The 20,222-nt window shown below is 40.9% G+C and overlaps 1 protein-coding gene across 9 annotated transcripts in view; it reads right to left on the bottom strand.

The window, feature by feature from the left end:
- The window catches only part of LOC148018574 (uncharacterized), a 164,808-nt gene that overhangs the window by 18,705 nt on the left and 125,881 nt on the right, over positions 1-20,222 (bottom strand). For 3 of the 9 annotated variants that reach the window (XM_087661744.1, XM_087661747.1, XM_087661748.1), the window contains one exon: positions 18,021-19,638. In XM_087661744.1, coding sequence (XP_087517870.1) covers positions 19,394-19,638 — 245 coding nt within the window. In that variant the 3' untranslated portion in view covers positions 18,021-19,393. Of the gene's footprint in view, positions 1-16,419; positions 16,487-16,670; positions 16,794-18,020; positions 19,639-19,801; positions 19,823-20,222 lie in introns of those variants that run through there. The other 6 variants (XM_087661745.1, XM_087661749.1, XM_087661746.1 and 3 more) reach the window with 5 other exon arrangements.

The following is a 20,222-nucleotide window of genomic DNA, read 5'->3' on the forward strand; positions in this document are numbered from 1 at the left end:
TTTCAAGAGTCGTTTGCCCCAACTACTATTTGGACAGTACTTGCAGTGGCCGCCCACAAGCAATGGCCAGTTTACCAAATGGATATTAAGTTAACATTCTCAAATGGTGACCTCAAGGAGGAGGTATACGTGGCTTAGCCAGCAGGGTTTGAGGCTCCCCATTCTGAGAACAAAGTGTGTAAGCTAAAGAAGGCATTATATGGGTTGAAACAAGCCCCCAGAGCATGGTACCAGCGGATAGATAAGTTCTTTTTAAACTTAAACTTCAAAAGATGTACCTCAGATGCTAACTTGTATGTTTACAGGAATGGTGAAAAGTCTGTAGTGATTGTCCTATATGTGGACGACCTTCTTATTATAGGTGACTACGAAGATATGATCAATCAAACTCGAAAAGCTTTGAGTTCTGAGTTTGAAATGACAGACTTGGGCTTGCTGCACTATTGTTTGGGGATTGAAGTCTGGCAAGAGCCAGAAAAGATCTTCATCTCTCAGAAGAAGTATGCATGGGAGATCTTGAAGGCATTTGGCATGACCGAGTGTAAGGAGATAGTTACACCTATGGAGGTGAATGCAAAGTTATCCGTTGATGATACATCGGTACTAGTAGACATTGGGAGGTACAGGAGGTTGGCAGTCTGATCTACTTGTGTAACACCAGACCAGATATCAGTTTTGCTGTTGGTGTTTTGAGCAGGTTCTCAAACAAACCTCATGACAGTCATTGGAAAGCTAGGATGCGGTGCTTAGATACTTGAAGGAAACTCTTGACTATGGTATCACGTATAGTTTCGGAACTTCTCTTGTGGAAAATTGTGACTCAGATTGGGCAGGAGACAATGATTCCAGGAAGTCAGTTTTTCTAGTTATTGTTTCTCTTTGGGTTCAGAAATTTTCTATTGGATTAGTAAGAAGCAACCAACATTGGCATTGTCTTCTACCAAAGTAGAGTACAAGGTAGCTTGTTTTACTATATTTGAAGTAGTATGGTTGAGAAGGATCTTATGGCATATGGAGGTACAGGATGAAGAACCAACTGTGCTGAGATGTGATAATTAGAGTTGCATCGCCATTGCCAAAAATCTAGTGTTTCATGCGCATTCCAAACATATAGAGATCCAGTATGTGCGTGATTGAGGATGGGATAGTGGAACTAGTCTATTGTCCAACAGAGGAAAATTGAGTGGATATCTTCACGAAGGATCTGCTTCAAGTTCATCTTTAGAGACTCGGCATTGGGCCGAGGAGATAGTTCACATTGAGGGGAGGGGGGTTAGATATGCTCAATGCTCCACCCTCATAAGGTGCCACCAATGATCTAGGGTACTCAAAGTTGCAAGGCCCCCATTATGAGGAGAAGAACTATGTGAACTTGGATATTGGTTGAGTCCTGACTTGTATGTCAGATGAAGTCTATGTGACCGGATGGTAAAAAGGTGACCAATCTTTGGGTTAGACGGAGTAGTTAAGCTGGGAGCAACTTGAGGCACATTACATCGAGTTGCAAGGTAAGGGAGTTATCAGGGGCCCTAGTCAATGGTAAAGGGAATATTCCTTGGAATATTCCCTAGCCAACGAATGGATGTCCACATGGAAGGTCAACAGACACATATGCATATGGAAGGTCAATAGACACATGGGCACATGGAAGGTCAACAGACACATGCATATGGAAGATCAATAAACACATGTGCACATGGAAGGTTAACAGACACAAGTGCATATGGAAGGTCATCCATCATGACCCCCTTCACAAGCTATAGAAGTTAAACCCCTTCACAGCCATCAATCATCTATCTTTCACCCAGTCAGAGTTGTTCCAGCTAGCCTTAAGCTCTTCACCTATCTTCTGTCTAGATCACCATCTAAGCTTCACAGTGGAAGCGCAGGGGTGGACAAAGCCATCTTTGTATCAATTGTTTGGAGCTAAAGAATTACTTATTCTCCTCTTATCTATTGTGTACTCTCTATCTCTTTCTCAAATTTTGTTCACTGCGCCGTGTAATTTTTACATACTTTTACTATTTTCGCTACATTTCTTATGAGCTCATGATTAGCAAGAAGAAGGTCACATAATCTCCTAGGTGATTGAGAAGAGAAAGTTGTCATCAATTCATCTGATTGATTACTTTTCCACATAAACTAAGAATGAGCATACCCTTGTCTCCAAGAGCACCTCCTTATATAGATCCATAATAGAAGTTACAACCACCTTCACGATCTTGTCCAACTACCTCCAAGGGACACTTCATACATTGTGGGACCATATACACTACACCTCCCCTCTTAAGGGAAAAAAGATGGACATTTTAAATCTTTTTTGACTGAATGAACTTTGATACATTATCTAGGGGGAGTGATCTTACAACATCTTAGAGAACTTGGGACTTAATGACTAGGGAGGATTGAAAATAATTGACACCATGTTGACAAGAACGACATGAAGTGGGTTGGCTAGGTCCATTAATGCACATCGCCTAAAGACAATGTAAAACATCTCATCATGGACTTATGCACAAGGTCAATATCCCATGCATTTTCCATTCAAGGTAGGGCTAATGAGCTTGTAGTGGTGGCTAAAGCTCAAGGACTTGATACATCTATCTCCCAAAAGGGGGTTATTGGCCTTTATTCATGGGGCATTGTTGCCTTATCCATGGCTATTCTAACCATATTCATTGAAAAGTAATCATTATGGAAGTATAGGGAAGAAGAATTTGAGACATCTTGAAGGATGATCATTTATGTCATGAACCTCCTCATAATCTACCATTAAGTCCACTCTAGTAAACTACATCACATGCACAACTAGTAGCAAATTGATGATCTTGATGCTTTTAACTTGAACTGTGAAAGTACAAACTACAAAAACTTAGATAGCATCATGTATCCTAGACAAAAGCTTTTGGATAGTTTGTAAACTCCATATAGGCATGCTTCATGTGACTTTTCAATCTAGATTGCTCAGGTTTCTTAGTATAGCCTTTAAAACACTTTGAAAACTTGTCCTTATCATTTATCCATGCAACAAAATACAAAGAACCATCCTATATAGATAGCTACACCATGTGTGTAAAATCCATGTAGAGGGTTGCGATGAAGAGTAAAAAGAAAATTGAATCAATTACAAGAAAAAAAGAGCCTGTGAACCTTGATGTCATGGTTGAGGGTGATGTGATGGTTATAGGGGCTAGGGGATAGAAATCGGTGGAGATGGAGAGTAGAGCAAAATAAGTGTCTCTAGTCTCAATTGCTTAGGCCTCTCTTGAAAGAGGGAATCCACAGCCTTCTTTGAAGTCTTTTTCTTTTCCTTCTTGTGTATCTTCTTTTCAGGCATCCTCACAGAGCTTAATTTTCCATGGTTGAAAGTGCAAGTGTTAGATCATATTTGATGCATGGTATCTCCTTTCTTTATTTGCTTATGCCAGTGCCATTTGTGCATAGCCTTCTTAGGGCATTTGAACTTCCATTTGATGATGTTGAGCTAGTCTACTGAACGGTTGAGTGTGGAATGGATGTGTTGTGAAAGACCTTCTTGACTTTTTGGGCAATGATGGCCTTGCATTTGTTGGAAGCAGGAACGTATTTGCAGATGTAGCTATAAATGACAGGAGCTCTTGATAACATCAAAGACAAGTAGGTATTAGAGTCAAGTCTATTTGGTCTTCGCCTTGAAAGATCGTGAGTACCTACTATGCATGCCTTGTTACTCCATTGGATTGGAAGGAAATGAGAGAGGAAATGGCAAGAGTACAAAAGAAGGAGGAAACTAGTGGCTACTAGATACATGTGGTAACATTGGGTAGGGTTGAGCATTTGTAAATGAGCATCAGCCAACAATAATAGAGAGTGCTAACAGAGGAGAGCCCAAGATGAGCATACCTTCTAGCCTATATCTAGCATAAATGTCATGGGCTAGCAAATGAGAGTAGTAAGAATGCAAACGTAGGAGGTAGTTACATGCCCACCCTCTCCACCAATGTGATGTGCTAGTCACAAGAAGAGGAGAGAGAGAAGATGAAACCAAGAATGAGCCCATTCTTTTATCCAAGAGCATCTCCTTATATAGATTCATAATAGAGGTTACAACCACCTTCATGATCTTGTCCTACTACCTTTAAGGGACACTCCATACATTATGAGACCATACACAATACATGCACACAATCTTGTCCTACTACCTCTAAGGGACACTTCATACATCGTGACACACACACACACACACACACACACACACACACACACACACACACACACACACACACACACACACACACACACACACACACACACACACACACACACACACACACACACACACACACACACACACACACACACACACACACACACACATAGAGCTTCATCAACTTGAAGGAAAAAGGAAAAGGGTTCACTTTTTACATGGAGAGCTTATTGGATTGAGGAGTATGGGGAGATGAAAAGGTGTACCATTAGAATCGGTGAGAGCTTTGAAGCTTATTGGTGGGTACCTCTACATGTTGTGAGCTTTATCAAACCACCTGACTACTTTCTTTTCATTGATTTTAATATTTGAGCTCAACTACAGAGTAGAAATCTAGGTTAGTATAGGCTAGTAAGAAGAATGAGACACCAATATTTTGTGGTGTGAGGGGCCACAAAAAATCGAAAGATCTAAAGCGCATGAATCAATATGGTGTGTAAGTTCGACAAAGTATAGTTCGAAAGCTACATTTTGGTTATGTTGATGAGACATGATGGATCCTTGATCAAATGATAGCCATCCATAAGCTTACAAGGTAGTTAGGGGTTAAACTCCATTTAGACTTACATATGGCACAAATGTCATTATGCCTTTCAAATTTCTAATTCAAAGTTTGTGAGCTAGAGTGCCTAATAGAGATCCAACCCTTGGAAACCCATTTCTTGAATTGCTGAAAAGGCTAGACAAAAGGTGTTACAGCCCATATAGCCCAAAAAGGAAGACAAAGGAAGCCCAAGTTGGAAATGGAAGATGGCTAGGTAAGAAAAGCGGAAAAGAAGGCAAGCTCAGAAAAAATGTAGAAAGTGCACAACAATGAGTACACTGAATATTCTAGCAAGGTGCACGGAATATTTTAGCAAGGCGCATTGAATATTCTAGCAAAGAAAGCGTAGGGCACAATGTAATTCATTTTGTAAAAGAGTGCTAGGCTCCCTCGTGAGCAAAGTGTAAATGTAGAAGGGCATGGGCAAAATAACCATGAAAAGAGGAAAGACATGAGGAAAGAAAGCCTTGGCTAAAATGACCGTTCATGTAAAAAAGGGGATGGGTGCCCAAAGGGATGAGGGCATGTATAAAAGTCAAAAAGTGAATAGAGAATCTCATTCTTGGCATGTGGCTAAAGTGGCACTCTTCTTCTCTTCTCCTTGCTTGTGCTTGAGCTTGTGTTTGAGGGAGGGAGTGTGAGAGTGTGAGGGAGTGAGTGAGTGAGGGTAAGGGACCATGGTGGAGAAGCTCTCCACCTTCTCCTCTCTTCTTCTCTTCTCTTGTCTTGCATGCACGGCTATGGAGGATGGAGCTTGAAGGTAGAGGTTTGAGCTTTCTTGAGCTCGCATCACGGATCGTGGAGCTATCTGAGTGCTTAAGGAAGGAGGCTACTCATTTGGCACCAAGGTAAGCTCACTACACTCGTAGGATCAAGAGCATACAACTAGGTGAGAGATAGCTATTAGTTGCTCACTTGAAACACTTGAAGCAATAAGCGGTCCATGGGTCTTGGCGGTCGAGCGAAGGCTCCTGCATTTTGGTTTTGTTGTTTGCCAGGACCAATGGATTCAAGCTTGAGCACTTGCACACTTCAAATCAAGCATTGAAGTAGGGTTTTATACCTGAACTGGTGCTTGATGTAGGACGGCCATGGTCGGTTGAACACTTTCAGCCATTCGGCCATTCGGATGGCTACTATTCATCCACTTTGACTTGGACACTTGGATGGGTACCCCTGTCCAAGTGTCAAACACTCAAACACTGGCACACACGGTCGCCCCTCGGCCACGTGTCATTTGGTCCATCTATACTCGGCCGAGTGGGCTAAATGACACGTGGGCCTTAGACCTCTTCAATTCGAACCTCTTATGACGAATGTGAATTTAGAAAAAATTGACATCCCCAAACCTTGACAAACTCGAACCCAAGCCCAATGAACCTCTAGAAGCCTTACAAATGAGTTAAACAGCTTCCAAACGCAAGAAACGGAAGAAATAGTGACATGATGATTGAGAACCAATTGCTAGCTAACTTGTTAGCTCTCCGCCCCCACTTAGTGCCCCAAATTGACCCGTAGAACCTAATTACACCCTCACCAAGCTAGGAGATGCAGTAGAGACCCTAATCGACCCTTGAGAGCGGCCAACAATCATGCTTAGAGCCATGTTTGCCAAAACTAGAATGAGGGGAGAGCGAGATCTGCATTGTTCGTCTAGTATTCGCACCTCACACTATTTTTGACACTTGAAGTGCACTTGAAAGCTAAAATCCTGATTTCGCACTGCGCACGACAAAGAGCACCACACGCATATTGAGTACACATAAGTTGAGGGATGTTTACAATAAGAAGGAATCCACCAAGACATAATAAGCGAATCAAGCCCACTAATAGGAGACAACCCTTAGTCTTATATGGGTGACTAAGAACCCCGACTAGTAGAACCAAGAGAGAGTCAAGACGCTGCAGGCTCAAGAGCATAGATGGAATGACACCATTTGAGATGCATTGCTACCAGACTTAATCAAGCTGATTGATAGCCTAGTGGAGCAAGGATCCGTCGATATGTCAGGATCTAGCTACACCATGAGAATGACCAGCTCGATTTGGGAGATTTCCTAGTACATACCCACATGTCCAATGCGTGCATTATGGCGGGAACCACCTTCTAGTAGAATGTCAAGACCCTTGTTGTGCCTTGCTGTAGGTTTGACCATGACGCTATGCAGTGCAGACTACCAAGGAGACTTCCATATGCCTAGCCATACAACCAGCCGTACCTAGGGAATAGGCCACCAAACTTCTTCGTAAGGGGGGCCCCGTTGGCTCTTCGAGCACCTAACGATGCAAAACCAGTCATCCCTAGAATGGAGATTAATCCCTAGGCATACCTAGGCCATGTGGACCTTTCATAGCCCATCCCACTAAGTGATGCTCCAGTCCACTACGTGGAGGAGCCGAATGATGAAGAAGCATACGTAAACCCTTACATCTTATATAATGAAGAGGGCAGTTCTATTCTTATAGACTATCGACCCATGCTAGTGATGGTGTTAAGTAGAGGTAGGGGTAGAGGCCTAGGAAGGCAGACCCAAGAGTTGATTGCATGTTGGACTTGTGGTTACCTAGGGTACATTTCTTCACACTGCCCTGACAGGGAGCAAGCCAATCAAGAGAAGGCTTACGTTAGATGTCCAAAGTGTGGAATCACACACCTATTTTTCGATTGCTCTAGACGAAAACTACCCTCTAGTTTGGCAATCATGCCTTGGTCTTGCTAATTCTCTCTGCTCTGAAATGCCTGAAATGATCAAATCAATGGGGCACAAAAAAATTTGAGCCCCATGCTCCCAATGGTCATATTTTTTTCAATTATTAAGTTTTAAACCTTATTAAATAACTAGTTCCCATTTTCCGACAAGTGGTTCCACTTCCGTTGAGGGTGCAAACGGCCTTGAAATTGCAATCCGAATGGACGGCTAACTTCATGGTGTCAAAATCTATCAACCTGGTCTCCATCAAAGCAAGCCGATATATCATTGCCAGGGCCTAGTAACCTAGATGTAGCCTCAATCAAAAAAGGAAGCCATAGGTGAAGGAGAAAGAGAACCAAAGCGAAGGTTACGCTTAAGATGGAAAGCGCCACAATGCCAACCGCAGGGAAAAAGGTCACAAATATAGAAGCACAAACATCCGCTCCGAAGATTGTGGAAAAGGGGAGTGCCAAGGTTGGGGAGTATCCCAACTTGAAGCACCAGCTTGAAGCCATAGAGAAGGTCAAGGAGTGGGTGAGAGAATCCCAAGAGTACATAAAGGATGCTGAGTCTATCCTAGAAGATGAAATCAATGAACTCTCTAGTGTGAGCACACCGGTTTCACATACGCAACTAAAGTCAAGAGACGCATCTACACCTCGAGTAGTACCGCATAGACAAAGCTCAAGTGCCACAAGCCAGCAAACTAGCCAAGGCCATTTGTCAAGAAGCATGGAATTAGGAGGGAAGCAAGTAGCTGACCACCTTCTTATGACACTAGTGACAACCCTTTGACTTTGAGCTTAGGAAACCTGCTTAAGCAGCTCCCAATGCTATGGCAAGAGTTGAAGTAGTGGCTGGAAGGACCAATAGAGCAAGGGGATACTTTCTGGGAAGGCATAGAGATGCATGCAATCTTGCCAGTCTTAGCACTAGGAGACACTATGAGGAAAGGGATCGTGGACACGGGAGTTGGAGTCAGTGTACTTAGCCACACAATGCTCTAGAAACCTGCATGTCGAGAACATTAGGTTTAACGTCACACTGGCCAATGGGACGAAAGTTAGGCCATTCGGAGTGTTGAAGAATTGGCCGTTGAAGATTGCAGGAGCCCATTTTTCAGTGGACTTCATTATCATGAAGGGAGTAGACTATGACTTCCTACTAGGCTGACTTGGGATGCAGAATGCATGAGTTATAGAAAACTGGGGCAACGGTTTGATCTTCATGAGCAACTGAACGAAAGCAATAAAAGTAGAGATGGACACTTGGGAGACAACGCCAGTTGACCTGAATGCCATCTCTGCTATACTGAAGGGTGATGTCCAAGTTAGGAAATCTTATGGGCCGCTAATAAAATATATACCTAGCCCTGAGGATGAGCGAGATTGGATGCACATGCTAGCCACCATCGATCTACCATTCTCGGATGAGAAGGAATACGAACAAGATATCAAGATAGCTCGTGAGCCCACGAATAAGCCCTCAATACGATTGTGCATGATGACCAGAAACACTTATAGTTGGCCCACCTCTGTTGCATTCCATGTCGTGAACAACAAGCTAGAGCTCCACGGGATCTTAGAGTACTTGATGGACAAGCTAGCTAGCAACCCCTCAAGGATCTCATGGACAAACCCAAGTGGAAGTGAACCAAGGTACATAACCTAAACCTAATGTACAATTGGGCCTTAGTCACAGATGAGAAAGAAGAGGAGCATGGAAGCCTAGGAGATGACGAGCAATCGGATAAGGACAATTCAGATGACAAGTATGAAGACTGTTGTTCCCTTAGTGAAGAGAGTGAAGAAGAGATTGACACAATAGAGTATGACACCGACGAACACGTGATTGAGCAAATATGAGTAGATTCCAAACCATAGGATCTTTAAAATTGAGAGAGGAATCATGCAAACGGAGTGCGATCGCACGTGGTTGGAACACTTAGGGGCAATTGATCATGATTGAGCCAGGCTCACCCAACCAAGTACCACACCGCTATTTAGAATGGAATCGCCTTCAGAGCTATGACCACCAAGAGAGACCCCCTCTTCTAGCAAAGACAGAGAGTTCAATTCTATCAAAAGGTCTTGAAATACCCCGACCGCCTAAGACTAAACGCACCGAGGGAGATCTACTAGTCTACTAAAGGCGCCAATGATTGAGGGAGGAGAGAAAGAGACAACCTAGGGAGTCAAAAGTTGAGGAGCAGAAAAAACAGCAAGATCTACCAAAGCGATTCACGAAATTCAAGAAGGTTGATAGAGTGGTGATCTTGTTCGGTGCTAAGAGGCAAGGATAAGTGAACAAAACCCGTAGAAGGGTCTGCCAAAGTCAAGGAGGTTGATCTGGCTAGAAAAAGGGGGAAGTCACGACTTGTCTTCGTAAGTTGATGTATTGACTGAGCAGGAAGAAGCAAATATCATTGCACTTCTACGAGAGCACATAGACATATTCGCTTGGTCCCTCGATGAGCTGAAAGGCGTAGATCCGAGTGTAGTGACTCATAATATTCCCATGATAGGTGATACAACATCGGTCAAGCAGTGACCATATCTGATGAATCCTAAGCATGCTCATGCAGTTAAGGAGAAGATAGACAAGCTATTAAGAACTCGATTCATCTATGAAATTGAACACACAAACTAGGTTTTTTCCATTGTAATCGTCTTAAAGAAGAATGGAAAAATCAAATGTGTGTCAATTATAAGAAATTCAACATTGCTACGAAGAGAGACAACTATCCACTACCATACACTGAGCATATGCTCGAGAGAGTGGTCGGTAAAGAACCTACAGTTTCTTGCACGGCTTCTCATGTTACAATCAGGTGCAAGTGTATTCTAACGATAGACATAAGACTGCATTCGCTACCGAGTGGGGTGTCTTTGCCTACATAGTCATGCCCTTTGGGCTGACAAACTCCATGTTTCAACAATGGCTCATGCGTGCCATCTTCAAGGACATGCTTAGGCGCGAGCTAGAAGTGTTCGTTGACAATCTATGTGTTCCATTGAACCCCCTTAAGTGCCAGTTCTGGGTGAAACATGGATGCATCTCCTAGGGCACGTGATGTCCAAGAACGACATTGCCACCGACTTCTCGAAAGTCAAGGTTATTGTCAACCTTCCATCACCAACCAACTATAGGGGAGTTCAATGCTTCCTAGGACATACAGGGTACTATCGACGATTCATGTTGAACTATGGACTAATCGCTAGACCACTCTACAAACTGTTGATAGTATTGGAATGGACCGAGGAATGCCAATGGACATATGAAGAGTTGAAGAAGACTCTAACAACCATGCCAATCCTAAGAGCCCCAAACTGGACCATAACCTTCGATGTACATATTGATGTCTCGAAGTTTTTTGTGGGAGCTGTTCTGTGCCAGTCTAGTGAACACAACCTAGACTATCAAGTGAGCTTTGCTAGTAGACAACTCACGGATATCGATATAAACTATTCCACAACTGAGAGAGAAGGACTGGCCAAGGTGTTTGCTGTGAAGAAATTTTGGCATTATCTCTTAGCTACGCCTTTCACTTTCTTCGTAGAACATTAGGCTTTGATGTATCTTGTGAACAAACCTTGTGCTACTGAATGCATAGCCAGTGGCTACTACTTCTACTAGAATTTGACTTCTCTGTGGTTGTACGCAAAGGAAAATAGCACTACATGGCTGATCACATGTCTTGCACATACCCACATGAGAAGACACTGGATAAGGCAACGTAGATGACCTACCAAACGTTCATCTTTTTAACATGTCTAGCAAAAAGGATTCATTAGAGCCGACTTGATGCCATACTTGGCAGACGACATAGTCCAAGTGCTAGAGCATAGACTACCCGAAAGACCTATCAAGAGAAGGCTCGGCTTAGGCGATTTATCCTTAAGATACAACCTTATTAGTTGATAGCGGGTCAACTCTGTAGATTAGGGCAAGATGGCTTACTACGACGATGTGTGTGCGAACATGAGATGCATGATGCACTTGTGGAGGCACACGACGGAATCGGTGATGAGTACCAACGGACCAAGGTCCCCGCTTGCAAGGATAGAAGCTAACCCCAATTATCACAAGGCAATCATTTGAAAATGGAGGGATTGACTTCATTGGGCTAATTAGTCCTACAACACAATACTTGTAGACCAACACCATAGACTACCTCACAATGTGGGCAGAAGCACGATCCATTAGGAGGAATGATGGTAAGACCACGGCCAAGTTCCTTTGGGAGCAGGTGATCTCACGATTCGGTTGCCTCATTGAACTAGTTAGTGCCCAAGGCACACTTCATCAATGAAGTGATAGCCCACCTCGTGTCTACCTTCTTGATCATCCATATGAAATCTTCACCCTACTACCCTCAAGCAAACTGCCAGGCTAAATCCACAAAAATAAGATCTTTGTGAACGTCCTAACCAAGGTTATCTCTGCTGCTTTGCGCAGTGACTAGGACAACAAGCTGATGGCAGTCTTATGGGCCTATCGAACAACCTATAAAATGGATGTGGGACTCCCTTTAAGTTGACCTATGGCATTGAAGCCATTCTACCAGTAGAATTCTTTGTCCCTAAATTGAGAGTAGCCATCCAAGAGAGATGAGATATTAGAATTCTTCAAGCGTTTCAAGTGAGTAACTAATGGCTATCTCTCACCTAGCCGTATGCGCTCTCGATCCTACGAGTGTAGTGAGCTTACCTTGATGCCCGAATGAGTAGCCTCCTCCCTCAAACACTCCGATAGCTCCATGATCCAAGAGAGATGGAATATTAGAATTATTCAAGCGTTTCAAGTGAGCAACTAATGGCTATCTAGCCGTGCACACTCTCTTGATCCTACGAGTGTAGTGAGCTTACCTTGATGCCCAAATGAGTAGCCTCCTCCCTCAAGCAATCTAGTAGCTCCACGATCCTAGATGCACGCTCAAGTAAGCTCAAACCTCTACCTTCAAGCTCCATCCTCCATAGCCACATATGCGAGACAAGAGAAGACAAGAAGAGAAGAGAAGATGAAGAGATTCTCCACCACGGCCCCTTACCCTCCTCACTCACTCCCTCTCTCAAATACAAGCTCAAGCACAAGCAATGAGAAGAGAAGCCACTTTAGCCACACACCAAGAATGAGCTTCTCTATTTACTTTTTGACTTTTATACATGCCCTCGTCCCTTTGGGTACCCATCCCCTTTTTTACATAACTGATCATTTTAGCCAAGGTCTTCTTTCCTTATTTGTTTCCTCTTTTCATGGTTCTTTTGCCCATGCCCTTCTACGTTTACACTTTGCACAGGAGGGAGCTTGGTGCTCTTTTACAAAATGAATTACATTGCACCTTGCGCTTTCTTTGCTAGAATATTTGATGTGCCTTGCTAGAATATTCGTTGCACCTTGCTAGAATATTCGATGCACTCATGGTTGTGCACTTTCTACATTTTTTCTGAGCTTGCCTTATTTTCCACTTTTCTTGCCTAGGACCGTTTTCCATTTCTGACTTGGGCTTTCTTTGTCTTTCTTTTTGGGTTGTATGGGCTATAACAAAAGGCATGGTTTCATAAGCATGTACAACAAAGGAATGTTGAAAGAGGTGATTTGGTATCACTGTACTTAATTAAGGGCCATAAACAAAAGATAAAATTGAAGACCCTGAATCCTATAGCGTCCACGCCATTGGTTGATTAAGAAATGGGGAATTAGAGACCTTTTAGGGGAAAGCATTAGACATATCAATGGAAGAAAAATCAATAAGCATTACCCCCCAAGGCACTAAAGACATGAACCTCCTATGGATGAGCTTAATATTCAGGCAAGAGACTAGTTGAGTTGGAAAACCAACACCCCTTTGACATGCTTGTTGTTATCTTTTGTAAAAGGCTCTCTTTTTCTAGTGTGCAAGGACCACTAAAGATCATGAGGCTCCTTTTTCCAAAATTAGAGATTGATCATTTTATCATCCATCGAGCCTTTGAAATTCGAGAGATGAGGCTCCTTCAGAAAGGGTTTCAAACAAATGGGTGCTTAGATTAGGGTTGCTTTATTGATGAACCGGCACCTGAGGTTCAAGCTCTTCACAAATTCTTGATTTCCTTCATTGAAGTTCCTTGATTTGAGTTGTTAGTTGGGTCGATGTTGCTTCTGTAAAGAGTTACTTGGTCATGCAAGATCTATAGTCATAAATATGCAAGAGATGTTTGTGCTTAATTTCCTTCTTTTTTAATCACTTTTACCGAATTTGTTTATATATTTGGTCCTTCCTCTATATGCATTTTTCAATAAACTTGGATGACAATTTTGATGCCACTAGGTTGTTGGGATTCTAGGTGGATGGCCCATGAGGTAATCTTGGTTTTATGTTCTCTTTATTTAATAATCACACTCTATTTAAGTTCTTTACTTTGGATAATCATCTTTGATGATTTCCTTGCTTTCTAATTATATTAGAAGCACAAAGCCTACACATATTTCCTACCAGCATATAGTTACCTAACTCACCCCTAGTATATATTTCACCTTGCTCACTCTTAGTGAAGGGCAAAGAGTTGTAGATTGACCTAGCCTATCCTACATCATAGATCCCTAAAAAATAGCTTGCTACATTTGTTAATTGCAAAAGCATTGAATAGAACCCTTTGTGATTGAAGGAATCCTCATCATTTGTGTTTGGGGGAGCAATGATAGCAATATGTGAGCCATCAATGGATCCTTTGACATATGGGTACCTCAAACTCCCTATCTAACTTCTTAGACTGAGTTGGAGAAGACCAATGCATGTATCTCTTAAGCCCAATGTGAGAATGGCCTTACAAATGTGAAGGGCTATGCCACAAGCTATACTCTTGGAATACCCATTTGTTGAGACCTTTAATGTTGTGCTAAATGCCAACATACAAAGAGCAATACAAACACATGTATAATGGTTAGAGTTACACACATATTAGCAATTTTCAAGTCCATTTGTGGAGCAAGCTTCCTACACACACAAAAAAGTCTAATGCAAAGATGTCACTTGAATATACTTGTTGAAAAAGAACCTAGCAAGTAATGTTAAGGAAAGTGTTGTGGGCCTAGATAAGCCCAATTTGCTCATGAACTTAATGTTATTATTTTCTTTCTAACATTAACTAAATGGCCCATGCATTGAATTAGATGCAACCATATTTGTAGTGGATCCAAATTCGTAATATTATTATATTTATATATTTTTGTAAAATGATTTTTTAAATTTCTTTAAATAGAAGTTTCGTTACTGAGGGTTTGCTCTTATTGGTCTAGAGCACTCTCTCTCCACATCCTAAAAGGCATTTTCGAGACCTCAAAACTCCCCTAATGATTAAAGTTGACTCTAAAAAGATAGAAGCAATTTTGAATTAGCCGATACCTAAAAATGTGCACGAATTACGTTCTTTCTTAGGTCTTGCTAGCTTTTACAGAAAATTTGTGAGAAATTTTTTCATTGCTTCCATTACCTTTGACAAAATTATTAAAGAAAGGCATTGTGTATCATTGGTCCGACAAAAAAAAAAAGTTCTTTGATTTACTGAAACATGCTTTAACTCATGCTCGTGTATTGCAATTAGTTGACTTCAATAGACCATTTTTCCTAGTAGTCAGATGCTAGTGGATTTGGAATAGGAGCAATCCTTATGCAAGATTCCCATCCCATAGCCTATTCTAGCTACAAACTTAAACCCTTTGATTCATGTAGATCCATTGAAGCCCTTTATCATGAAAACACATGCCTCAGATTTTGCACTTGGAGCTATTCTATAATGTATGTTGCTTAGTATAAGAAGCTTGGTGATTGTTAAGAAACATGACCATGCACAAAATAAGCCCATCCACTTATGTTAGCATTTTGATACCACAAAACGTGCAACAAATAATGAAGTTACTTTTAATAGCATACTTGATATCACACTTTATTAAATGTTTATCCAATCGCTTAGTCTCAATAGCCTCTTGTCAAATTGGCACATCCTTAAGATAGTTATGAAGTGTTTGATAAATATTGGTCATGTTGGCCAAAGTATTCTCAAACTCAAGAGTACTATGCAAAGATGAAAAAGAAGATTATCCTCAAATTTGATTTGGTTTGCTCGGGAGTCTCCTTCAACAATAGTCTCTTCTCCCCTTTCCCCTCTTTTGCAATTCCCCAAAGGATCAATATTATAGTTATAGGCAGTAGACATCACATGGAAAAGATACATTTGACGTATACCCTATTCTAGTAGTATTAATTGACCACATCATACCACTTGTAAGTGTGCTTCTTGTCATTTTTAGACATTGAATTGTGATCCTTATCTTATATTGGCATAATACTCAATCCTACTTTTTTCAATACACTTTTCCATCTTTATGAAAATCATAGTAAGTAGAGAATAATTTTCTTTGCTACGCTTTTCCCAGAGACATCCCTAGTTTCTAATGGATTCCAAATTTCTCATTTATGCCACTCTAAACATGAATGAGGTGGTCCAAAGTCTTTCAACTCGCCTCTTCTTTTGTTGTCATTGTCATCATCATTGACGAGCTCCTTTACACCCTTCTATGCAATATATTTCTTTTAGGATGAAATACATTCTTGCACATCATTGTCAAGCTTCAAGGCTTTTGAAAGGTTTGGTATGGGGTTGGCCATAGGATTGAGACTAGGGTTAGTGTTGGTGATCTGGGAAGTAACTTGAAGTGCGAGGAGAGAAGGGCAAAGAGATGTCAATATGATCATCAAGCCATGGGAGGGCATTGAGAACGGAGGGTTGAGAAGGAAAAGTAAATATATTGGAAGAACATGGTTAGAGAAAGAGGGGTTTTCTCATTCTCAACTTGATATTAGATGTGTAAAATTAATTTTTATCTACAACACAATTTAACAAAAAACAAGAGGTTTCACTTAGCAAAGGAGTTTGGAGAGGGAAACATGTGCTTACATGTCATGATATGTGGGCTTTGAATGTGAGCCTATCTTCGTGTTGCACATTGTATCCACACCCACATCTACAAACAATGAGAAGATGGTTTGATAAAGATAATTAAAAACATATTTAAACATGATTTGAGAATGCTATAAGTGTATTATCATGCTTATCTCCAAGTTCTAGGCTTCAAATGCTCTCAATAGTTTAAATGTTAAATTGTTTCCATTATTAAAAAAAAAAACCCAAGCATTGGTACATCTTACCTCTTTTTTGGCTTGAAGCATGGGCTGAAAGAGCGTGCAAGCTTAGACCTTTCTTATCTTTCTTATCATCTATTTCTATTGTGCAAGGGCAACACCTCGAGATGACGGCTAGTAGGCTTAAACCTGACAACAAGATGTACATAGTCTTTGGCAAAATACCATCCATACCAAATTGAAAACAAAGAATGTGGTTTAAAAGGACTCACTTATCAAAGTGCTTAGACAATTGGTAGAGCTAAGACAAATGATTCCAATGTGCAAGTGATTACCATAGTGCACAAGGAAATCAAAACAAGGAAGCAAGGTATGATAGACACTACTTTTTAGTAGCTAATGAAGCTACATAGCAAAATAAGATTTTGTTACATACACGTTTAAGAGGTCACCTTGGCAAGTGGCATGAAGAAACATAAGACCTACATGGAGGCCACTACACATACAAGCTAGAGACCAAACCAAGGCTAATATTGAAAGAACAAGTATTTGATTGGATGATACCATAGAAAATCACCAAGCATACTAATAATTAAGCAATTATGGTGCCTACAAACATGCAAGATAAAGATGCAATATTAAAGCAATCAAAATGCTTTAAGTTAAACCACATACGAACTCACACAACACAATTTAAAGCAAAACTAGATGATATTGAGAAGATAAAGGTGACTGCAAAAGAGGACAAAATGGGCCATCTATCAAGGCAACACAACCACCATAAAAGAGTTTGATAAGCCTAAGAATTGAGCTCCATTAGGGCATTGATGTATTTAGTAACTTTTACCGTTTTAGTAATTGATTTTCTTTTTGTGTCAATGGAGTCAAAGAGGATTATATTTGAAATCTTGATGTGTGTCTTTATCCTATATGCATTTGAGGCAATTCAAAAAAGATTGATAAGCCTTTGTTTCTATCTTGCTCTCATGGACATATTAGTTATTTGCTCCTTATGTAGATGAAGAGATCTATTTGGAATATGACAATAATTGTGTTATTATTTTATGTTTTGGTCCTATAATCCATAAGGGTTCTATAAACTAATGTATGATTGTTTGTCAAAGAATTCCAAAAACCCTATGTTGACTTGTATAATCTGAACCTATTGGGAAAATTAAATACAATTCACAATGTCCTTAAACGTTTGCAAACCCCTCTCAAATTACCAAAATCATGAATTGATTCAAGTTGGAAATATTGCAATGAGAAAGGACATTCAACCATATGGAAAAATGGATTGTGACCTAGAATGTGGTAAAAAACTTGCATAAATGTGTAAACACTAGCAAGAACAAGAAAATTAAAAAACATACTCACCACTTTTGCATAGGGAGGGGGCACTAACATCAGCATTTAAGCAGGTCTTTCTGAGGGATTTGTTGAACCCTTTACAACAACAATAGTTTCCCAAGGCTAATTAGTGCCAACATCTAAAAACGTGAAGTGTAGCTTAGCAAAGTTCATCTCAAGATGCTTCAACATGATTCTCTCATTTGACAGCTTAATACTCTCATAAGCATGACTTGCATTTGATATTTTGCACAATTTTAAGTTACATGGGATAGTTGAAACCATGCAACTTGCCTACGAGGTAACTTGAAACCATGCAACTTGCCTACAAGGTAACTTTTCATTGAATTCATGCAACAACACAAGTGTTGACCTCATCCATCCAACTTTCTTTACTTTGCAAGGCACGCGAGAGCGCAATTGCTCTACCTCCTTGCCAACCTTCCACCAACACTCAAAAAGGCAATGCTTCACGTATGCACTTGTGCACTCTTAAGCATGTTTGGATGATAGGCAAAACATTGTGCTTGCTCAAGAATAGCAAAGTGAGCCAAAGATAATCCCTGGAAAAAGGGTGTTCCAAAGCCAGATGCTCAGAGGTCGATTGAGGCAAGTCTTGTGGTAGTATAGACCTCTCTTTTAACACAAGCTTTACTTATGTCTATGGTTTACTGTGATGTTATAGAAAGCCATAAAACCAGTGGCCTATCACATGATCATTATTACCCAAAGACAAACGTCTTCAAAGTGGGTTTAGAAACGCTATTCCCCTTACTCCCCGCCCATGCAAAGACAAATTTTCACAACAAACGGAGAGGATGGCATAACGTCTGTTCTTTTTGTTTGCCTGAACCAGAAGCACAGCCACCCGGACCATCAGCAGCTGCTGTGCTTGGGCATGCAAGAAAGTGGAAGGTTGTGTTTATTGTATCAAGATTTTACTATTGCAGATCCACACGAGACACTTACTGATCAGTCTTTCTTTAGCCCGCACCTCGGATGATCTGATTATAGATGAACGGTAGGAGAAAAGGTCCCCTGCACAAACCCTGCTTGCCGTATAACCCAAGTTACCTGTAAACCTTATGGGAATTCATATTGAACAAGGACACGATCGCACTCACAAAGGCAATGAAGAGGAGAAAGATACCTCCTTTCCGTTGAATCCTCTCGCTCTAGGCATCGCCTTTTAACTTGTTTAGGTTGCCCATTAAACGTCCTTTCATACCTATGCGCTTCTAGTGGTTACATTCCCTTTTCCGGAAAAAACACATGATAGTATCTCTTCTCTTGAATTGTGTATATCATAATATGCATCAGTATGTCTGTCGTGGGACTGAATAATTTTTACAATCAATGCTGATGCAGTCACATAGAATCTTGAATGAAACCGGTCTCGTAGCTTTGTACAGAGGTGGAGTTACTGCAGTACTAAACAATCATTGTGGATGGTTTCGCTTCTTCAAGCACCTGTCTTTATGCCTATAGTATGCAGATGTCCTTTTCGCATAGAGTCGACCACAGCCTGCTGGACAAGCTATCTTTCCATCATTATTGGCAGTACTTTCTTGCTTTTCTTCTTCCTGTTGTACCGAATCATTCCCAGACGCCTTCTGAAAGGAGCTATCATCACCTTCTCCCATACAACCACCTAAGATACCGTCACCCTTTTCCATACAACCACCTAAGATGCACAAAGTTGCCATTCATTAACAGGAAAAACATATACTGAGATTGTATCCTGCACGTAGAAGAAACAAATAAGAGTGCTAAAGATTAAAAGGACTATTGTGCATACTTTTGCCTGATGGAAAAATACTTATATTCTTGTAGCTGTAGTATTACAGCTGCCATAGGGCTTCCTTATTCTGAAACACATGACAGACAAACAGCCAAGTATGTACATTTTCCTTCATGGACTCGGCACTCATCTCTCTAACTTTTTAGAGTGGTCTTTTAATCCTTACTTAAGGAATAAAATTGATGGTATGCAAGCATAGTTAATTTTTGGAGTCTTGAGAATATGGGGTACTGCATGCAAGCATAGTTAATTTTTGGAGAAAGTTCATGTACAATGTCTTGAGAATATGGGGCACAACATGCATCTGCTGTTAGACCTGAATCGCAGCACTTACAATCTTTGTTGAAACATTTTTTGACCTTGTAGCAAGCTGGGGATACTTTTGATGATTTGAACACTTGTATTGAGTGGTTAACAAACTTAGTTCGAGCTCTTTAGGATACTGACTTCGAGCTCTTTAGGATGAG

Source organism: Lygodium microphyllum, chromosome 21 (assembly GCF_053477565.2).
Source record: "Lygodium microphyllum isolate KBCC chromosome 21, Lygodium_microphyllum_v1.1.10, whole genome shotgun sequence".
NCBI classification, from domain to species: Eukaryota; Viridiplantae; Streptophyta; class Polypodiopsida; order Schizaeales; family Lygodiaceae; genus Lygodium; species Lygodium microphyllum.